Source organism: Pelophylax lessonae (assembly GCF_965119305.1).
Source record: "Pelophylax lessonae genome assembly, chromosome: 10".
NCBI lineage: Eukaryota > Metazoa > Chordata > Amphibia > Anura > Ranidae > Pelophylax > Pelophylax lessonae.
Window position 1 is genome coordinate 83939107 of NC_138777.1, and position 22904 is coordinate 83962010.

General features: G+C 38.3%; 1 protein-coding gene across 1 annotated transcript in view; it reads right to left on the reverse strand.

Annotated features, from left to right (window-relative positions):
• Nucleotides 1-22904, reverse strand: part of LOC309565516 (mucin-5B-like) — a gene marked incomplete at its 5' end in the record, with an annotated part of 64383 nt that overhangs the window by 32268 nt on the left and 9211 nt on the right. Inside the window, 23 exons of the mRNA XM_082270485.1 lie at nucleotides 14-109; nucleotides 593-639; nucleotides 1309-2277; nucleotides 4322-4513; nucleotides 7577-7620; nucleotides 8612-8756; nucleotides 10598-10726; nucleotides 10862-11018; nucleotides 13947-14186; nucleotides 14918-15097; nucleotides 15223-15333; nucleotides 16746-16884; nucleotides 16979-17130; nucleotides 17252-17352; nucleotides 18072-18118; nucleotides 18419-18674; nucleotides 18864-18990; nucleotides 19381-19475; nucleotides 20529-20693; nucleotides 20780-20917; nucleotides 21023-21092; nucleotides 21329-21439; nucleotides 21657-21795. Coding sequence (XP_082126611.1) covers nucleotides 14-109; nucleotides 593-639; nucleotides 1309-2277; nucleotides 4322-4513; nucleotides 7577-7620; nucleotides 8612-8756; nucleotides 10598-10726; nucleotides 10862-11018; nucleotides 13947-14186; nucleotides 14918-15097; nucleotides 15223-15333; nucleotides 16746-16884; nucleotides 16979-17130; nucleotides 17252-17352; nucleotides 18072-18118; nucleotides 18419-18674; nucleotides 18864-18990; nucleotides 19381-19475; nucleotides 20529-20693; nucleotides 20780-20917; nucleotides 21023-21092; nucleotides 21329-21439; nucleotides 21657-21795 — 3850 coding nt within the window. The remainder of the gene's footprint in view (nucleotides 1-13; nucleotides 110-592; nucleotides 640-1308; nucleotides 2278-4321; nucleotides 4514-7576; nucleotides 7621-8611; nucleotides 8757-10597; nucleotides 10727-10861; nucleotides 11019-13946; nucleotides 14187-14917; nucleotides 15098-15222; nucleotides 15334-16745; nucleotides 16885-16978; nucleotides 17131-17251; nucleotides 17353-18071; nucleotides 18119-18418; nucleotides 18675-18863; nucleotides 18991-19380; nucleotides 19476-20528; nucleotides 20694-20779; nucleotides 20918-21022; nucleotides 21093-21328; nucleotides 21440-21656; nucleotides 21796-22904) is intronic.

Here is a 22904-nt window from a genome sequence, read left to right on the forward strand (position 1 = left end):
TTGTTGTTGTAACAATAACTGGAGTTGGTGTGGTTTCTGTGGTTGTAGATGTTGTTGTCTCTGTTGTTGTGGGAGTTGTAGTTGTTTCATGAGTTGTAGATGTTGTTGTCTCTGTTGTTGTGGGTGTTGTAGTTCTTGTTGTAACAATAACTGGAGTTGTTGTTGTTTCTGTGGTTGTAGATGTTGTTGTCTCTGTTGTTGTGGGAGTTGTAGTTGTTTCATGAGTTGTAGATGTTGTTGTCTCTGTTGTTGTGGGAGTTGTAGTTGTTTCATGAGTTGTAGATGTTGTTGTCTCTGTTGTTGTGGGTGTTGTAGTTGTTGTTGTAACAATAACTGGAGTTGGTGTGGTTTCTGTGGTTGTAGATGTTGTTGTCTCTGTTGTTGTGGGTGTTGTAGTTGTTGTTGTAACAATAACTGGAGTTGGTGTTGTTTCTGTGGTTGTAGATGTTGTTTTCTCTGTTGTTGTGGGAGTTGTAGTTGTTTCATGAGTTGTAGATGTTGTTGTCTCTGTTGTTGTGGGAGTTGTAGTTGTTTCATGAGTTGTAGATGTTGTTGTCTCTGTTGTTGTGGGTGTTGTAGTTGTTGTTGTAACAATAACTGGAGTTGGTGTTGTTTCTGTGGTTGTAGATGTTGTTGTCTCTGTTGTTATGGGAGTTGTAGTTGTTTCATGAGTTGTAGATGTTGTTGTCTCTGTTGTTGTGGGTGTTGTAGTTGTTGTTGTAACAATAACTGGAGTTGGTGTGGTTTCTGTGGTTGTAGATGTTGTTGTCTCTGTTGTTGTGGGAGTTGTAGTTGTTTCATGAGTTGTAGATGTTGTTGTCTCTGTTGTTGTGGGTGTTGTAGTTGTTGTTGTAACAATAACTGGAGTTGGTGTTGTTTCTGTGGTTGTAGATGTTGTTGTCTCTGTTGTTGTGGGAGTTGTAGTTGTTTCATGAGTTGTAGATGTTGTTGTCTCTGTTGTTGTGGGCGTTGTAGTTGTTGTTGTAACAATAACTGGAGTTGGTGTTGTTTCTGTGGTTGTAGATGTTGTTGTCTCTGTTGTTGTGGGAGTTGTAGTTGGTTCATGAGTTGTAGATGTTGTTGTCTCTGTTGTTGTGGGAGTTGTAGTTGTTTCATGAGTTGTAGATGTTGTTGTCTCTGTTGTTGTGGGTGTTGTAGTTGTTTCAGTTGTTGTTGTAACAATAACTGGAGTTGGTGTGGTTTCTGTAGTTGTAGATGTTGTTGTGGGTGTTGTAGTTGTTTCAGTTGTTGTTGTAACAATAACTGGAGTTGGTGTTGTTGTTTCTGTAGTTGTAGATGTTTTTGTTTCTGTTGTCGTGGGTATTGTAGTTGTTTCATGAGTTGTAGATGGTGTTGTTTCTGTTGTTGTGTGAACTGTAGTTGTTTCAGTTGTTGTAGAAGGAGAGGTTGTAGTCAGCTTGTATGTAGTTGTTGTCTGTATTGCTGTTGTTGTTTGTGGTTCACAATGACTGTAATCATCACAACAAAGCACTTTAATTTGGTAATTCAAGCAAATTTCAAAATCTCCTTCTTGCTCTTGATTGTGACAGACAAGACCAATAGTAACATTGCATTGAACAACTTGGCCAATTCTACCAATTGGCTTTTCTGGGAATTTTTCTGCTCTACACTGAATGCCATCTGGTTTTTTGCAAATTTTATGTCCTGCTGCTTCGATTTTTTCAAATGTCTCAAAATCACCCTCATCTTTACCTACACCTGGTATATCGACATCAATCCATGGTGTCCATCTACATTTGGGCTGACAGACTGTTGTAGATGGTACAATTGAAGTGGTTGGCTCTGTTGTCGTGGATGGAGTTGAAATGATCTCTGTTGTTGCAGATGATGTTGTTGTTGAATGTGTTGTTTTTGTTGTTGGCTGTGGGGTAGTGGGTTTTGTGGTTGCAGGAGTTTCTGTAGATGTCTTAGGTTGAGTTGTTGGTACACATGGTACAAAACTACAGCATTTTACTCTAATCTCATAGTTATAGCAAATAGGTGGTAGCTGTTCCTTATTCCAACAAATCAGTCCAAATGATACATTACACTGTACATTTTGCTCAAGCTCTGATATTGCTGTATTAGGGAACCTTTCAGCTCTGCATTCTATTTCTTGAGGATGGTTACAGATAGAGATTCCTTTAGCTCTTATGTTTTCATATGTGTCAAAATCGCCATTTTGCATTCCAAATTCAGGATAACTGGCATCGATCCAATCAGACCACTTGCACTCTTCCTTAACACAGATTGTCGTGCTGTGAATTGTTGTTGTTCCTAAATAACAAAAAGGATAAAAGTTGAATCATGTTGTCTGAAAAATCATAGACCATGTATACCAAAGGAGAGTGCAAGCTAACAGAAAATGCAGAAGGACTACAGTAAAAGGTAAGAGTACAAATGTGACTTTCTGCTATTTTCCTGCAGCAGCCTGCATTTTTACATACTTGGAAAAACCTTTAACTGACAGACCTGCACTTTGTATTAAACGTCATTGAGCATCATGCGTTGAAATGTGTGTTGATGCATTTCCATTGATTTAAACGGAAAATGCATCAAGCATAAAACACAAAGGTGCAAATCCAACCTCACTGTTATTGGAATTATTTAATAAAAAGTACAAGAAGCAAAGTGGCTAATGCAAAATGCAGGAAACCATAGCAACCAAGCAGAATTCATGTTACTAAAGTGTGATTAGTATATGGCTGGGCACTTACAGATGACTGCTAGTTGTGGAATTATGAAAGTTGCACAATCATGCTATTTCATGTATTTGCAACAATAAATGATAGTTGAATAAATAAGAGTGATCACAACAAAGTTTATTTTGGCAAGAAATATCTAAAACCAATCCTTTTTCCTGCTATGGGGCAGGTTATAGTGCAGCGCTCTTATTGTTATGGTTTCAGTATCTTGATGAAGGTTTTACTGATGCTGAACAAATTTCAATATTATTAAAATTACAGTGCATCCCACAAATGGTGGCCCTAAAGTGCACCTATGCCCAGACTATGAACATTGAACTATTTATATATTCTTACTAAATAGTAAAATAGCTTTATAACAAGCCAACCCTGACTTCTTTAGCCACTTGAGTCATCAACTAAGGGCTCTTTCACACAGAGCCGGTCTGCTCCATTCAGCCAAGGATCTATGACTGGATCCCCTGATGAATCGGAGCTGAACGGGACAGTTGTCAGAATTTTGACATCTGTGCCATTTCAATGTTTATTTGCATTTTGAAAATGAACACAGGCAGGCTCATGATGGCTCTTTTGGAGGCGGGATGTAAATAACTTGTGTTCATTTACATCAGGCTACCTCCGATCCATCACATTTATGACCAGAAAAATGGAAGAAGACAGTTTTCATTTTTTTATTTTTTTTTTGGACCTGGATGGACTTGGAGGTAGGTGGGTGTAAACAACTCAAGTCCATTTACATCTGCCTGCCTCTCCATAGAACTGCATGGAACATCTGATCAGGTCCACCTAAAAATTGACCGATGGACCAAACTGGAATGCCCATGTGAAAGGGCCCAAAGACTTTCAAGTCCACTTTCAGTCACTTTTCTAGCAGCTTAGAAACACCATTAGAGGGCTAGCAGTCTGCCAAGATATGCTCTCATACAAAGAAATAGGATTTCAATGCCTATTTTGTAAAAGTTAAAATTGATTGCTTTAAATGTTTATAGATATAGAAATAAATGTAGGTTTGTTTTTAAAGTGTTTTCGCTTTTGAGAATAGAAAACTTTTTAAATAGCTATGCATGTGCAAGGTGTCTGTCTAAAACTGTTTTGAAACCTTTACAGAGAGAAATTTTGAGGCTGTCATTACTATTTTTGAGTCCTGCAAGGTCCTAAACAAAAGAAAATACCAAAAAATTGGTGAATTTGCTACAACTTTGCAATTAATTGTTTCTTCCCATTGAAATCAATTGAGTAAAAAAAAAAAAAAAAAAAACAGCAATGATTACTCACAATGTTACTTATTTGGAGCATATTCCACTGTCACTTGATTGAATAACTAAAATTGCCTATGCGCTTGCTTGCATCCATTGCCATGTGTTCCAGTGAAAGTAATTTATCACTAGAGGTTTTAGTCCTGCGATCACATGACTAAAATTCCTCCTTTTGGGGCCAGCCTAAGATTGATTCTCAATGATTGCTATTAATGCTGCATCTATCAGCTTTAGCATCTCCCTGCTCTGATTTATTGAATAAGACTCTCTATGTTGGATTTTGCATTCACCTTTAATATACAGCAGTTAGTATTTTTGGGTATGTATGCATTACCTACTGTAACTGTAACTGTGACTTACCTGAAGTAGTAGTTGGATGTGTTGTGGAAAAGGTGAAAGGAGTTGGTGTTGTATGACACCCGGGAGTAATATCTCTGTATATTGTGCCATTTTCTTTGCAGATAGCAGTGATGCAGCCTCCAATTCCATCCGTAGTGTTATAAATGACATCATTGTAATGGTACATTTTGCCCTGGTACTCACAGTGGCATGCTGTTTAGATACAAACAAACACAATAAATATAGATATACACTTAAAACTAGCATTCATACACCTGAGAATAAAGTGGTACCAATTCTTTATGAACACAGTACAAAATAAAAATGAATTTGTTTGAGGACCCATTCAGGTTTATGTTCTGCTGTAATGAATGGAAAAACATGTTTCCACAAGTACCATGGTACCAAGACAGGCAGCAATGTGCATGCTGCAAAGTGGTCCCAATGAATCTGAATAGCACCCAAAGCACTAGTACAGTCACAGGCAATGTACATGTACTGCATCTTTCATCATTGCACATAACGTGTGTTTTGGAGTGCTGCGGTGAAATGTTATCATTATTGGGCTGCCTTAATACAATGAGTGTTAATGTGCAACATAAGGTGCATTAACGTGTAAGCATTAATGCCCCACAATGCACTGTTAAAATGTGAATGTGCCCATGAAAAGACACTAGAGTACGCAGCGCCTTGCAGATTGGTTGAATTTTCTATACATATCTATAATTTGAATTATTTTAAAATTCTGCTACTTCATCTGATACTAATACTACTAATAATAATTAATATTGTTATTATTATTAATAATAAATATTACCATCATCATCATAATCCTTTTAGTCTCGGTTCACACTTGTGCGATGTGGGAAGGCTGCGAATTCGCAGCCTGTTCCCGCATCGCACCCGCACATCTGGCAGTTCACACTGCCATATGCGATATGCAGGGGGTGTCAATTAAATGTTAACGACACCCCCAGTTTGATCGCATATCGCAGTGCGATCTGACAGTTCGCACAGGATCGGATCGCACAAGTGTGAACCACTGTGCGATCCGATCCTGATGCGGCTGAAAAAAAGTGTCATGTGCGAGTTTGGTGCGGATACAGTGCGAATTCAGCCATACAAAGTATATGGCTGAATTCGCATCTGCACCTCCGATCGCATGTAATGAAGGAGCAGTGCGCTCTGAATTACATGCGATTGCCGCAGCTGCAATAATGTGAACCGGTACTTAGTGTCCTCTAAAAGAATAATTACTAACGCAAGTTACACAGCAGTTTTGATCAGTTCAGTAGATTTTTGTGGGCTTTAGATAGGTGTTCACTCCTAACATATGGCCCTAGCATTTATTTTTAACAAAAATGATGCAGTACTATTACATTTTAGCTTAGTCTAGGACAGTTATTCATATTTCACATTTGTTGCTTTCTTTGATATTGTAATCTATACTCAGGGCTTTTTTTTTTCAGAGAATAGGTGAAGGAACTCCCCCGTCCTAAGTCACTTTGTGTCTCCGCCCCCTACCCACCTCCTAGCACTGACCCTTGGTTCCACCCTCTACCCAGCTCCCAATACAGCCCATTTTGGAGAATATAGAGCCAAGTATTATTTTGTAGTGTAATGTTTGGAATTTGGTAATAACAAGAAAAACAATAAAATAGATCTCCCTAAACAGTAGATCCCTTCCAGCAACAATTAACCCCCAGTAACAAAAGATCCTCCACCAGCAACATTAGATTGGCATGCAAAAATAGATCCCCTCCAGCAACAATAGATCCCCCAGCAGCCAGCATCAGTAGGCCCTCCAGCACCCCTTGCCATGGCATACATTCAGTGCTGGAGGTGCCGGAACTGCGTTCCCCCGTGTTCCAACAGAAAAAAAGCCCTGTCTATACTAGAGAATGACAATATAAATATGGTTAGTTGCTTATTATATATCAAATTTTTTTAAACAAATTTCAATTTTTTTTACCAGTAGTATTAAACATCTGCTTGCTACTCCATGTTAAACTGCTGTGCCGTTTACTATTACAGGCAGTCCCTGGGTTACAAACAAGATAGGGACTGTAGGTTTGTTCTTAAGTTGAATTTGTTTGTAAGTTGGGACAGGTACCTTTTTTCAGTGGAGCTACAGCCAAAAAAATATTTTTTACATTTTATGGATAGCATAGGGAATGGTTAATACCCCTCAAAGGTTTGTTTTGCTGTCTCTACCCCTGTTCTGAAGATTTCAATTCCCTTTTTGTCCCTGTGACAATTGGATTTTGAAATTTTTGGGTTGGTGTGGAAACAAGAATTAGTGATAAAACTTCAGTGGAGACTCCTTTTTCCCATGAGAACTCTTACAGGAGTTAATTTCCCTTCCTAAGGGCAGATTTCCTCTCATTACCTGTTGTCTCCCTCCGTTTGTAAGTAGAAGTCATTTGTAAGTTGGATGTTTGTAACCTGGGAACCACCTGTACCTTGTTTTTTTTTTTTTTTCTTCACTAGAAATAACTTATACTGTACACATGTTTGAAAAAAAATCTAATATCATCTAACCCTAAATGGTAACTTGATTTTAACACTTAACTCTAACCCTCAACCAAATTCTAAAAAGTAATCGAACTATAATGGCTCATGCACATAGGCATACAATACTCTGCAATAAGATCTGTAATTCATGCAGATCTAAACAAAGCAGTATTGCATTCCTTTGATCCATGCACATCGATTGTTAGCAGCTTAAAGCTGTGTAAACTGAAAATGGAAAAATCTACTCTCAAAGATGGGTGTATAGAACATATTTTACACTGTATACATGTAAGTGTATGGAGCGCAGTTCATGCTGTATGCATGTAAATGCCACTTGCACCCTGGGAACGAAAGATGCTAAGTGGAAGGAGCTGCCTGTGTCCTAGCAACCAAGGGAGCTTTAAAGAAGTTGCTGCGTGTGTCCTAGCAACCAGTAGGATCAATAGGGTACATTTGTGCTATATGTTGTACAACATTAGCCCAAATGTTGCATGCATACAGGATACGGACAAGACTTTACATAGGATCTTGCTGTCTATGTAAAAAGTTTTGGCTATATGTACACTTTAGGTTAACCGCTAACAGAAAGTTAACTCTCAATGGGCTGTACCTACCTTACCAGGCGCTGAATCTATCAACCCTCCATATCACTGTTTGCCAAGATCTGGGTGATCTGGGCTACTTATTCTTACTATTACTACATACTATTTCTACCACTGTTTATGAATTAGAAAAACTCCCCCAAAAATGTGTAGTATTTACCTTCTTTCTTGTATTTACACTCCACTCCAGACAAGCTGCATACACTGAAAAGGTAAAATTTAAGATTAAAGGTCATCTATAGTGTTGGACCGTAAATGCAAGAATATATATTTTTTTAAAGGCAATTGTCAAATAACACCAGTAATTTTCTTCTCAGAGTGTTATGAAATAAACTAATTAACACAAGCAATTGTCAGGGCTATTCCGCAGGTTCAAATAATGCCTAAATGGTTGCTGCTGGTTACTTACACTATAAACGGACAAAGGTATGTGAATCCCCACCAAATTATTGAGTTCAGGTGTTCCAGCGAAAGGTACTGTTAATGCGACAGCATACAAAGATATTTGAAATAATTATGCACTTTATACCTCATGGCAACACTTTGGGGAAGGCCCTTTTCTGTTTTATCATCACTGTGCCCCTGTGAACAAAGTCAGCCCTATAAAGTTTAGGTTTTGTTTGGTTTGTTGGGTTTAGTGTGGAGAAACTCTAGTGACCTGTGCAGAGCCCTAACCTCAACCCCACAGAGCATCTTTGGGATGAATTGGAATATTGATTACCAGCTAGGACGTCTCGTCCAACATCAGTACTTGTTGAAAACCTTCTCAGAAAAGTGACAGTTGCAAATGGGGTGTGCAATTCCATATTAATGTCTATGGTTTTGGAACGGGATGCCCAGCAAGATCATATAAGTTTAATAGTGGTCAGGTGTCCACAAATGTTTGGCCATATAGTGCAGTGGTTCTCAATTCCGGTCCTCGGGACCCACTAACAGGCCAGATTTTAAGTATTACCTTGGGGAGATGCAGACTAGAATACTGCAATCACAGAGCAGCAAATGGGATCACCTGTGATGTAATTTAGTTATCTTGCAAACCTGGCCTGTTGGTGGGTCCCGAGGACCGGAGTTGAGAACCACTGATATAGTGAATATACACATTATTTTTTATCAAAGTGCACATTTTTTGCAAAATTACTATGCACTAATCAGCAGCAAGCTAAGCATGCTTTGTTATGCCTTGTATAATGCTTACCATGTCTGGCAGTTTTCAGTAGCGGGTACAGTTTGTCCAACTCTGAAATGATTTCCTTCATCATCATAGCAACCACACTGAGGTACACATTCCATTTCATCTTCATCAAAGAATGGTTTAGCAGCTGGACAGCTAGGGTAACATCCTGATTGGGGTTAAAAATAAAAAAGTTATCTTTAAAGCGGAGTTCCGGCCACAGAATCGTTTTTTTTTATCAATACCTCCCAAACTGTCACCCCCCCCCCCTTTATACATCAACTAATCCTGTTTTTTACAGTACAATAATCGATTGGCAATTAGAAAATCTTACTTTATAAAAAGTCTCCTGAGCGCCGCCATCTTTGTCCTGGTTCCCCTGAAGCCGCTGTGTTAATGAATGCTCTGCTTCCTGGTTCGAAAAGGAGAGGGACCGGTGAATGCAGCGCGAAATCTCGCGCATGCCCAGTACTATGCGATCGGCATAGTATAGGGATGCCTATCCTCGCGTTATTTCCTGTTTGCAAATAACGCGATGAGAGGAGCGGCCGGCAGCCTACGTCACTGCCCATTGCATCCTGGGAGCGACGAGTAAGAGCTCCCAGGACGCATTGCGGGGCAGGAAGTGACGACACGGGCCGCGGCCGAGGAAGGAGGAAGTGAATGTAAAGGTGAGTATATTATCCTCTGTAATAAGGTAAGTTTAAAAAAAAAAAGCTGGGAATATCCAATTCTAGCTCAGGTAAGGATAAGGAAGCGGATGCCATAAAATTTAAAGGCATGATTTTGTGGCCGGAACTCCGCTTTAACAAACATTTTTTTTTGCCAAAAACTTGTTGGCAAACATACAAAAGTGATTACATTGTATCAAGACACTGGTGGGGCTTAACCTTATTTTTCCATAAATGCACTTTTGTGTAAAAACAATAAAAAGGGTTAGGATAGAAGGAGGGATGACAGCAACCTCTGTCTGGCATACCTTCTGACCCCAACCATACCTCCTGTATTAGTATCCTCTTACCCCCCTGTAATTGTAATTTACCCTTTACAGTACGCCCATATAAGCCCTTTTTTTTCTCTCACTGTGGCCTCTTGATTATTACTCATTGGAAACCTTACTGTCTCCTCTATATGGGATATTGTATATCACCTTATCATTGTCTTTATGGCTTTATTGAGAGAGTAGACTGTCCTTGAACAATACTGGAAGCTCCCTACTCAACAAAACATTATTTCAAATGTGGGACACTTTAGGCTCCATTCACACTAGAGCGACTTGTCAGGCGACATGTCAGCCTGACAAGTCGTGCTCCCTCGTGGTCCATTGACTGCTACAGGACCCGTTCTAATAGGAGCGACACAAGTCGCTCCGACTTAGAAAAAGGGTCCTGTACTACTTCGGGGCGACTTGCATAGACATTCATTATATGAAGTCCGTACAAGTCGCGCCGAAGTCCCGGTGCACGGGACTTCACAAGTCGCCCCCAAAGTAGTACAGAATCGTGCCGCTGCAGTGTGAATGGGCTCTTATACTGATGATGAATGTGATTGGTTATTTGTATTTCCAGTGTGAACACTTTTTGTTTAGGCTCATTGTTTGTAATAATTATTTTCTTAAAAATGACAATTAAAGAATGCAAAAACAATAAAAAGGGATCCTATATGCAGTGGTCCTGATTTTAAATATTTATCCCGTGCTTTTGAGTTTCTGGAGACCCATCAGGTCTATGACTAGTCACTAACACATATCAACTACTCTACTTTATACAAAAATTGCATTCCTAAACTGAAAACAATCATCAGCTGAGCTCTTCTATTAGCTCTTCTCTTCTATTAGCTGGTATTAGCTGGTATTCTTTGTATATGCCAATATCAATTATCAATCATTCTAAGTCTGATAACAAGCAATAAAAAGCATTAACAAGATAAATATATAATGTAAAAGCTCATGAAGTTTGAAATAATAAAAAAAAAAAAAAATGATAGCGAGAGATGGCATGATGGCCTTACCTTCCAAGCCTGCAAGCTCATGTACACATTTTCCACTGGGGTTCCTACAGGTCTTTAGGCAAGGTGCTCCACAGGGTTTGTAGTGCCATTCACACTCTCCTTCAGGGTTGTAGTAATCGCAGAAGAGAGCTGTAAATAAAAAAGGAGAATTTTTTATTTAGAGAAGTATAATACTATTTTACTATGAAAAGTATTATTTACTCAATGAGTGCAGCATAGGAGGGATAGGAGACCTCATATAATATGTAAGAATTGAATACTCACGGCAGATGCTGGGTGTTCTCCAAGAAACACAGATTCCGGTTTCTCCACAGGCCTGGGCATAAGCAGCAACGGCGGTACAGAAGCACTCACAGTCCCCACCAGAGTCACAAGCACAAGCGTCAGCCACACAAGCATCATAGTACTTGGAAGGATCAACCTGTCAAAATGAAGTATAGAAAGTTTTTCTAACTATTATGCTTAGCTAACTTTAGGAACCTGTGCACACAGGCTTTTTCTGAAGTCAGAACTGCATCCCTCCCCTCACAATCAATAGTAAGACAAAAGCAGCTTAAAACAGCTTGATGCAGTTTAGAAGCAGGTCAAGCGTTGGTATGAAAATAGTAAACTGCAGGTCAAAAGTATTTGTGCAGAAATTCTGAATGATCTCAGATGTATCTCAAATGCAAGCTGAATGCACCAAAATGTTTGGTGCTTTTGCCCATTGATGAAAAACCCAAAACAGCTTTTAATCACTTAATGATTCTGAATAAGAGAAACACATTGCCCTTCCTCACCCCTTAAAAAATAAGTTCACCTTTCAGAACATGATACATGCTCCACCCATATTTAAGGTGAAACATGTATCATGTTCCAGCTCCAGTAGCCATTCCCTCTGCTCTCCTCCTCAATGTGACAGCAGAAGGTGGATATTCCCCACATACCTGCTGAAAAGAGCATGGCTGTGTGGGGTGTCATCCAAAGGACCATGTCATTCATTCACAGTGACCTGCAAATGATAAAACCACAAGCACCATCACCGTCAGCCACTGAGGCTGACGGCTTTTAGTTCTCAATGGACTGCAATGACGCTGACGAGCTCTTCCATAGTTGATTCACAAGCGAAACAGCTTGTAAACAGTCAGCCCGTATGGGAGGTGTGGGCTGAAAGCTGCACGGCTTGTCTGCAGAAGCCTGACATCGCACCTCTGATCCACTGTTCACGGGTGCAATGCTTTCCAGGTTCCTGTAGGAAAACATAATAAATGCACATTTTTTTCTCTGTTAAAATATATGCATTTATTATTTTTTTCATAAAAGATGAACTTATCCTTAATGCCCGTACACACGCGTCGAAAATTGGCAGGGAATTTTCGGCCAACGTCCGATCTGCCGATTTTTGGCTTGTTAGTATGATGCTTCCGACAACCAACTCCGACTTTTCGGCCGAAAAAAATCTGGTGTGCAGGCTATAAAATTTTTGTTGGCCGTCAACACAACGGCCGATTTTCGTGCAGTCAGTACAGATTTCCACAGGGAAAAAATCTAATGAGCAAGTCTGGGCATGCTCAGTGAAGAAAAAACACAAAGAAAACAAACCAACACATGACATCACTTCTGAAGTAGAATTTTGTTTGCCGAGAAAATTTGTGTGCAGTCTAGGCACATTCCAACCAACAAAACACAACTTGGACAAAAGTCGGACGATCGGTCGGCCGATAATCGTTGCGTGTGTACGAGGCTTTAGGGCTAAGTTGACAAATCTGGGGTTAAGAGAACCTGAGCGAAATTGTGCATGCTCCCAACCTGCAGAGAAATATGCTGCACTATAGCAAACACCTGGGGGTGCCATTAAATGCTAATGGATCACCCACTCATCGGCAACTGCAGTGCATTTTCACATGTGATATGCCGTATGGTGCCACAGCACCATGCAGTACAGTGCAGTGTATTTTTTAACAAAGGATCAGGGATTTCCTTCCCTAAGTTTCTGCAGGTAGCGCAGCCCATTCATTTCAGAATGCAGGCCACTCAAGTGTGAGCTTAGACGTATTGTTCTTTACATTCTTCACATTATTGCAGTGCTTGCTGATCCATACTGATCAGCTTAAACATGCTTCTAAACATGCTGTTACGCAATTTGTTGAAATCTTATTTGTATGACACAAACATTATCAAACTCGGAATTGATAAAGTTGCATTTATTCAAAACAATAAGGTTTGTGATATGAAATAATTAAAGTGCCAACGTGCTATGTAAGTAATTATAGAACAACTACATGTAGCAAAATCAAAAACCAGATACACCAGGACACTGACGCAGCTCTCAAGCCCCGTACACACACGCAGATCGTCGTCATACAAACGTCGGCGGACGAAAGATCTGCCGATTGTATGCGTGTTAGTATGGTGCCTCCGACAGATGTCTGCACACAATCCGCGGACAAGAGTCTTTCTTGCAAACATGAAAATTTTTGTCTGCAGACACCAGAACGGACGATTGTTCGCCTGTCAGTACAGAAATCAGCCGACAGACCGCAGATTTGCAAGACTGGGCATGCTCAGAAAATAAAAAACACAGGGAAAGTTAACCATTACATGACATCACTTCTGCAGTCAGCTGAAGTCTGCGGACAAAATTCTTGTGCTGTCCTTGTGCTGTCTTTGCACTTTTCAACAGACACCGACATCCCGGGGAGAAAAGACGAACATTTGTATGACGACGATCTGCGTGTGTGTATGGGGCTTCAGGCATACATTTTTAAAGTTCATATAGGTTTAAATAACTCCTCTTCATGAGTATTCAAACAAAGGTGCTCGATCATTCAATCACCAGTAGCTCTCCAAAGTTGTGATTGGACGTTCAAGCACTTTCGTTTGAACACTCATGAATAAAAGGTATTTAAACCTATATGAACCTTATGAATTTATACCTATATCAGTGTCCTAGTGTATCTGGTTTTTGATTTTTCTACATGTGAGTGTTCTACATTTACTTACACAGCATGTTGGAACTTTAATTTGTTCATATCACAACTGTTGATGCTTTGCGTAAATTAAACTTTAATCATTTCTGAGTTCAATATTGTTTGTGGCACAGCTCTTTTTTAGAACGACTGTATCTGATCTGTGATAAAATATCTCACAGCAGCGCCGCTGCTTCTTATTATTACTTTTCTGATAGCAACACTATTGTCATTTTTATTTGCACTTTTTGTATTATTATGATTTATTCCTACCTCCAAGAGCAATTTTATGAGTAGGAATATTTTTATGATACTATTAGCAGAAAAAAACAGCCATCTGCGACTTTACATTGTATATATATTTTTTAAAAAGTAAAAAGTTATATAATTGTTATCCACACCTGAGCATGGCAAGCAGAGAAGACTGGACTATTGATGATGCTACATTGTTTCTGTGCCCAGGATTTCCTGTATGGGTTGGCAGTGCAGGCATCTTTGGGTATATTGGCATCTGGACATGACTGAGAGATTTTCCAGCTATTGCCAAACTCGGCAACATCTCCAACTACAGATTGGCTCCTTGTTGTAAAGTCGTTGTTTCCATTTCCATCATAATTACCACACAGACCGCAAACCTTGCCCTGTGAGCGGAAAAAGTATTAGTACTTAGTTCATCACAGTATTGAATTAAGACATAAATTAGGATTTATAACCATTAATTATTTTTATATCATTCTATTTAAAATAACATTAGGAATTTTTGTTTAGCCTAAATGAGCCAAAATTCAGTTTAAAGATTACAAAAAATAAAGAAATCCTTGAAGCTTAAACAGACAAATATAAAAGACACAAATTAATGCAGCTCTGTATTTCTTTACACAGACAATAATTGTAGTTGTTAAATGCAAGCAAATCAAGTACTTGAATTTGAATTGATAGCAGTCCCTATGCAGCAGAGCTCACATTGGGAAAAAGAGAAGCAGCACAATGAGCTTATCAGCTATGCTGCAGTGCTCATGTGATAACAAGAAACATGCTGATAGGAGGAGAGGGCAAAGATCAGCTCATCAGTCTGCTGCTTCTTTTCACTGTCCACTCACAGGCTGGGGGAAAGACAAGGCCTATAAATGTTACTGAACTACAGCAAACAAAATTATTGGGTTGTTTACCCTGCCAGGCAAGGTTATGCTGTGTGGCAGAATTGTATAAACCTCTGAACTGGAAAGACAAAAATACAACGATATTTTCATCCTCTTTCAGTTTGTCTGGAGTTCAGCTTTAATATGTTTCAAATATTGAGTGAAATTATCTTTGTTTGCATCAAATTACTTTTGGTACTTTTGCAATAATACCGTAGAACTTAATGTTTTACCTCAAACTCTTTGCTGAGCTTGATAAATATGCTTGTCTTTCTGTCCCACATCAGGATGAGCCCATTGTCAGCATCAATGACAAGGTAGATACCCATGTGTCGGACCTTGTAGGGCACAACTCCTCCAATACCCCTTTCCACCACTTCAATGTGCTCCTCATTAAGAACAAGTTCATAGTTCTGTGAATAGAAATGTAGGCAAGTCAGAGAAAAAAAAAAAGGCAGAATTATTACAAATACCTTTATTAAACCTGATATTTTTATATAAATGAATTATTCATGCAATATGATAATATGTCTTTTACCTCCATGAAGACTTTAATGCTCTTAGAGCATGTTGTTCCAGTGGTGCCACATGGGATGTTCTCAGTGATGACACGGAAGGTGCTGCTGTTTGTGGCCTGGCCACAGTGGTCCTAAAATGAAATAGAGGAGCATGAAATAATACAACAATAAACATACAAGTATCAGCATGCATAAGGTTTTTAAAGTTAAAGTGGAACTAAACTCTCTCAATTCAGCATTAACTATTTATATTCCTTGTGCTGCTACTGTTAATCAATAGATAGGAAGCTATATTATATTTATTTGTTTTAAACTTCTTCAGTTGCTTTCTGGTTTCTGGCCTAGACCAAAATGATGTCATACATCTCATGAGTCTTTTTAGTAATTTTGTTTTCTTTCATGTGGAAGAGGGGAGGGTTTTATTTTCTCAGCTAAGCACACCCTCCTGCCTGCATGCCTGAGCTATGGTCATAAGGATTCCAGGAAGTAAAATGCTACATGAATCAACTGCCCTTACTCAAAATGGTCGTGGCTAGAAATGCTAGAGGGTGTTTTTCAAAGTGATGTCTCAAAAAAAAAAAAAAAAAACATGGAGACATGGATGGATGAGTGAGTTTGTTTTACATATTAAAAATGAATTAAATAGCATTTTCAGTTTGTGGTGCTCTGATAAAGTTGAGTTCTGTTTTGAGCAACCTTTGGGCCAGGTATCCACCTGCGCTCCAAGAATGTCTTTTGCATATTGAGGGTTGTAGTATATCTCAGTAAATCATAGCTTAGGCACCCTTAGCCAGTATTAAAATTAATGCTTTTTGTAAAGCAATGAGAAGCTGAATAATGGATCCCTTACACAGAGTTTGCTGGAAACTTTCCATTCACATTAGTTGTAGGAATATCTACTCAAATTAGCTTGGACTTTTTTTAGCCAGTAGCAGCTTATGCAGCAAGAGAAGGGAATGTTTGGAGTGAACCTGCAGAATTTTACATATAAGATGCCCCCACATGCATCATTTCTTTTTCAAATATAATAACTGTGTATGTTTATGCAATTTTTGTTTTTTGTAGAGTTGAGTTTTTGGGTTATTTTCCCTGTTTTTGCCCCTGCTATACAGAGTTCTTTTAAAGAGATTTTCTCTCCCCTTCTGCCAATTTGGCAACAATTTTACGAGAGATGAAACATTTCTAACAGAAGCACAGACAGCAATAAAAGTTTGATAATGGTTCTAAACTTCCCCTACTCTATGGGAAAACATTTTTTATTCCTGTTTTTGTTGCTGTGGACCTCACTTCCTGCCTGGTAAAACCATATTCACAAAGTGCAAAGTAAGAGGAAATTTCTCTAACAGAGCTCCAGATAGCATTAAAAACCTGACAGGGGTTCTAACTTTTTCCCACCCCACCCAAGAAAAAAGCTTTGGCTGGACATAAACTTTAAACATTTAAATGTACGTATAGTGTTACTCATACATTACAAATTTCAGGTAATAACTAAAATTTGACAATATTAATAATAAAAACATAGTTGTCTTGCAGATCACTTTACCTGGGCAAGTACGTATTCACAGTCTCCACTAAAGCTGTAGCGTTTACCATCAAAGGTAATGTAGTGTCCATCTCCATACACAGCACAGGTAGCCAGGCATGGGTTTTTGGTACACTGCCACATCCTATTCTTACAAGTGCTATATAGAAAAATAAAGAGCAATTAGATTTGTTCAGCCAACTGAATACTGAATGTAGTTTACTTTGCATAGTAGCATTTTTTTTTTTTCATACCAGGTGTTGCATTTCATTTTTATTTGTTCCCCTGGCTGGTAAGTAGCATCATTGTGAACACATGGACAGTCGTCTTCTTTAATGCAACCTCCTTTTCCATCTCCAACCAGACCAGCAGGGCACACACAACCAGAGACACATTTGGCACTGTACTGTATAAAATAATATCAAATGCCAAAATTAGGATAAAGGGAATTCACATTTTCAGATACAATCAGATTTCCATTATTACTTTCTTTCCATATTTTCCTATGCAGGGATTATAAGACTTACACAAGCCATATCCAAGGTCTGACAGCTTTTCTGGCACTCTGAACCTTTGGTGCCAACTGTGGCATTCTTGCAGTCAAAGTAAACCATTGGAGATTTGCAGGCTGGGAAGACAATGCAAAACATGATATATAGCTATATTATAAATATTGCAATGTTTTGTTATGCAATATATTATTATATACTGTATTACATAATAGAAAATAAAAGGGTACGTTAAGTATAAAACAAGTGCTCTATATGATCTGAGATTGGGCAAAAAATATGATTATTATTACTTATTATATTACACAGCATAAAGCAATAAATTATAGATTTAGCGTATTAAAAAATCTAGACAACATACAACATATAAAGAATGACATGGAAAAGAAAGAAGAAAGAAAATGTCCTCGCTTGAACCATCTTGCTAAAGAAATTGGAGTCTTGGTAGAGAAAGACAATATCTTTGGCCAAAACCTTATAAGGCCATAGGGTAGATCTCTGTTAGCTTGTTGAGTTTGGAAGGAAATAATATAGATGTTGTGCAAGTTAGTACAAACTGAAAGACTCAGAAGTTTCCTGGATGTGAGGTCTAAATCAGGAATAACAGCAGGTCCTTGCATTTGTGAGGTAGGCATAACAAAAACATAATAAAAAATGATTGCATATTTTAGGGCTTAGTGGGAGTCACCTGTGGAAAAGGAGATGTTGAACAATCTGAACAATGCAGGGGGCAGAGTAAAGAAGAGAGGACTTTTCAGAAGGGCTAAAAAGTTACAGCAAATGGAGAAGGCTGTCTGGTGTAATTTATTGTATATTTTTTTATGTATATAAACATTACCTGGTTCAATATTTCCGATACAGCTTAATTTTCCTTGGGCACAAGTGCTATAAATTAAAAAATACAACAAAAACATTAATGTAAATCTAATAGGGTATTTATTGATACTAATAAGTGATATGTACCAGCAAGGAACAAGTGAGTGGCTTCATCACATAGATTTTAAAATATTAGTAAGTATCTTATGTTAGCAGATTATTATTATATAGAAAAATATGGTAAGTATTGTAGGGCAGCTGAACAATGCAAACATACCAACTTGATGATAGTCTTTTCAGCTGCCCTTCACTGTTCCTGAAATTTGTATAGTAGATAATGTAGAATTTAAAATCAATATCCACACTCACCACATAATGCCATTATCATGGACAACTTCTCCAGAAGGCACAGCAGATCCCTTGTAGTAACATGGGCAGGCGGCAGCAGGGATACATTTGCCACTGTCATCCATGTAAAATCCTTTGGCACAGATGCAACCATCAACAGGTATGAATTTGATGCTGCAGGTGACATCAGGTTCACTGAGAGAACGGCAGGTTGGCTGGCATGTACTGGTGGAGTAGGTGTAGTTCAGTGATTTGGGGCAGGTGTGCGTGTACTTAGCTGTGTAGAAAAAAATCAGTAAAATGTATAATATTTATTTAAAAAAACAAGCATTAGGAAGATGTGTAAAAAGCTCAAGATAGGGTGGGTCAAGAACTGAAAAAAAAAAATAATAATTTGTGTATTTTAATATTAAGATTATGTGTAGAATGTAATACTTTAGACAGATTACATTAAAAAAGCACTTACTGCAAACATTTTCTCTCCATCCAGTCAGTATGATTCCTTTAGTAGCACAAGCCCGGACATAGGAAGAGAGGGCGGCGCACATGCAATCCTCACTTTTTTCACAGTTGCAGGTGTCAAACATACAGTTCTGATACAAAAAAAACATATAATTCAGTTAAACTATTTTATTAATTAATTATACATTTCAAAACTATTATTAACTTGTTGTGAGAGGCCTGAATAACACACCTCTAGATGGACAGAGGTTGATAAAAGAAAATGTAGATGGGATGGGATTGGACACTCAGTTTTACAGTCTTGGACAGTATAACTAGTATGTTTTATACATCTGTTACTATTGCTTAATTCATTTTTTATTATGATAGAACCTCTGAAAAAACTCTGACTTATGTCACATTAAAGTGTCAGTTGGTAGGTATAGTATAATACTTTATGCAGAATTGTAATATATCCACATTTAGAATATAAGATACATTCTTTAGAAAATCCATAATAAAAATATCCCCTTTTAGCTTACTTGTTTGTAAACACCAGGATTAATAGCAGCATGGCAGGAAGCAAATGGTCCAGTTGGGTCAGAAATAAGGCCACACCAGTGTTGGGCATACTTCTCTGTAATGAAGCACATAAAACAATTAGATGTCTTCTTCTAATAGTTGATGACTATGTGTTTTTCAAGTCTATATGGATATTATACCATTTACATTTAGTAGAAGCAAAACGTAATATCATCAGTATAAAGTGATCTTAAAGGCTGAAGGTTTTTCACCTTAATGCATTCTTTGCATTAAAGCAGAGCTCCACCGAAAAGGGAAAGTTCAGCTTTAAGCACTCCTCCCCCCTCCTATGCCACATTTGGCATGTCATTTTCTTGGGGGGAGTGGTTACCTAGTTTTGACAGGTACCCACTCCCACTTCTGCTTGGACCACCTAGGCGATTCGAGCGAGAGTTCTCCTCTCCCCCTCCCTCCCTGCAATCTTCTGGGACTCGTCACAGGTCCCAGAAGATTGTCCGACCATTCAGGAGGCGCAGCACGACTTGCATATTCACAGTGCACATTTGGCTGTGAAGCTGCAAGCTGTCACAGCCAGATGCCCACAGTTGTAATGCAATTGTGCACAAGAGCAGCTGCTCTCTCCCCCCTCATTGGCAAAGAGACAGTAGCAGGAGCCATTAATTCCTGTTGCTGTCAATTACAGCCAGTGAGGAGGGTGCGGGGGAGGGGGTGGGCCGAGCTATGCTTTAAGCCTCTTATGGACACATAGAGTCAGCTCAGAAGAGAGCCCGCACAAGTGCCCCCATTGCAAATGGCTTGCTATAGGGACACTAAGCAGGAGGTAGGAGCCAGGTGCACCAGTGGGGGACCCAAGAAGTGGAGGATCAGGGCAGATAAGTATGACATGTTATTTTTAAAAAAATAACTGTGAATCTTTACAATCACTTTAAATTAAGTATGTTTTCCTTTTTTTTTTTTTTAAACTGGAATGATACCCTTTTTAATGTCTAACCAAAACAAAAAAATTGGCATAGTTATTTCAAGAACTAAGAAGAAAGGTTGCTCTTACTGTCTCTAGAAGGAGCTTTTATGTTTCATCTGTATCTACAGTATGCTCTGATGTTGTGATCTCTTCAAATACAGTTTCCATTTAGAAAACAAATCTTACCATTTTCCACACTGAGGGAACAAGGGTCTTCGTAAACATTTTTAACATTTGAGCAGGTTCCCTGGGTTTTCCATGTGTTGGCAAAGGATGCTGCAGTGCCTTCAATTACACCACTGATTGTTTGGAAGTCATCTGACTGTTTGTCATTGAAGTTTCCACAGAGACCTGCAAATTATTTGCCAGTTAATAAAAGATTAGGCATTTGTATTAGCTTACAAAGCAGTAAAAAAACATCATAGTGTTAAACTTACCACATGTCAGGCCCTTATAAGCTGGGTCTAGGGCAACATAGACCTGCATGAATGGAGTGAGTTGAGCCACGATCTGTACTCCCAGATTGGTGTGAACAATGATATAGAATGAGGAAGGTCTGAAGATGGTGATATTAGCTAAAAAATAAAATGCCACCCTTAGATCATGTATAACAAATTTACAAAGCGTTAACTAGCTCCACAAATATTTTCCTAGGAAACAGTATCCTCAATGTTTCATACCTGCAGATACGGGCAGCTGAGTATAGATGCTGTTGACAAAGACACTGCCGCATGGCTTGATTACAATAATCTGTTATAATAAGGCAACAAAAGGGGAGCATAAGGTCAAAATACAGCAATAATAGAACTAGGCAATATTCATATTAGGAGAGGTATGAAAATAGGAATAGAATTAAAGTCACAGAGAAATTCATTTATTGCATTTGCATAAAGAAAAACACTATTTAATCACATTAGAACTTTGTTTAAGCTGCCTGTAGAACAGTTTGGGATGTTTGTCATCCATTTATATAAATTGACACTTACAGTTTCTCCTCCATTAAGAATGATAGTTGTACTCTTGAGGCAAGTTTCACTTTCAGTCAAACCACATTTACGCATCTCTGCCAGTACAATGAAAGACTCGCCATCACAAGCCTATAGAGATGGGAAGAGTTTAGGAATACAAATTAAAAAGTTGACAACATTTCCAGAATATTGCATTTTTTTAACATATACAGATCCATGAATGGTATCGTGGTATAGAAACTTTTTCAAGACTCAGAAAATTCAATATAATGGCCAATATGATATTCATAAAGAGTTATTCATTTATTATTTACAGAAATATGCAATAACTAAAGTATGGACTTGCCTTTGAAAGGACATAGTTGCAGTCACCATGAATACTGTAATGAGTTTGATCATAAGTGGTAATGTGAGACCCCCCTTCGATGGAACAACTGGCGGGGCATGGCAGGTTCTTACAGGACCATTTTCCTCCTGAGCACATGCTAAAAAAATTGAACAACCAATAAATCAAGCTTGAAGTTAAGCCACAATACTTTAATTCTAGGATATCTAGAAAATAAAAAAGCGTTTTAAATAGCAAATGAGCCTAAATTTTATGAACAGGTCCAGAAATGTTAAAATTGTATTTGCCAGCTAACATGTAAGTAAACAGTATTTTTTTGAGTGAGATCCAGAAATTCATGTTTGAAAGTAAATATTGCATGAAGGAGTGTTTGATTCCTGTAGTAGGGAAATTACTGCTAATAAAACACAAAGGTCAACAGTAGTCAACAAACTAAATCTCAGGTACTTCCTTTGTGTGAATCTGTAAAGAAACTATATCGTTTAAAAAATAAATTAAAATTTGATACACCTTCAAGTGATTTTTTCCCTTGATGCTTGCAGCTTTATTTATTCACACGCTTGTGTGCAGATAATCACATACACAAACTAAATTAATTGAATAATAATTGTAATGCAAACAAAAAAAAACAATCTGTTACAAAAGGTGGGTGCTACAACAGTACGTATTCTATTATTCTATAACTGTAATAACACTTTTCATTTTGTTCTTTTAGGAAAGTGTTCAACCCTCTCTGAATAAAACTTAGGCTTGAGTAAGGTGCTGTAAAGGGATATATTACATTCTTGACCCTCTTGGCAACAGGAGATTAACTTAAACTAGTCACCATTGCATGCAAATACAGACACTTCCCATTGATGGCCTTTTTTGTTGTTTTTTTATTACTAATAATACACTTTTATTTGTTTCATCATTAATTTTTCCAGAGTACCTTATGATTCCTTGCTAAGTAATAGCTTTGATGGCTAAAGGTGGCCTTTCTCCAAAATGTGTAGAGAGGCACAGCACGGCAGATTAACTCTAAGAGCTAGTTCTTATCTCTCCAAGCCAAAGTCAATATTCAAAAAAGATTAGAGCCAAGCTGAGAACAAAGCCTATCAGGGTGGTGGTATGTTACAAACCCTTTATGCAATATCACCTATCTATTAATCAAAGAGGGGAGTTTGCACTTAAACACCCAATGTTTAAATGTAGGGTGTTGTTACTATTAAACTGAGCCCAGGCTTATATTAATATTGGCTGTGCACA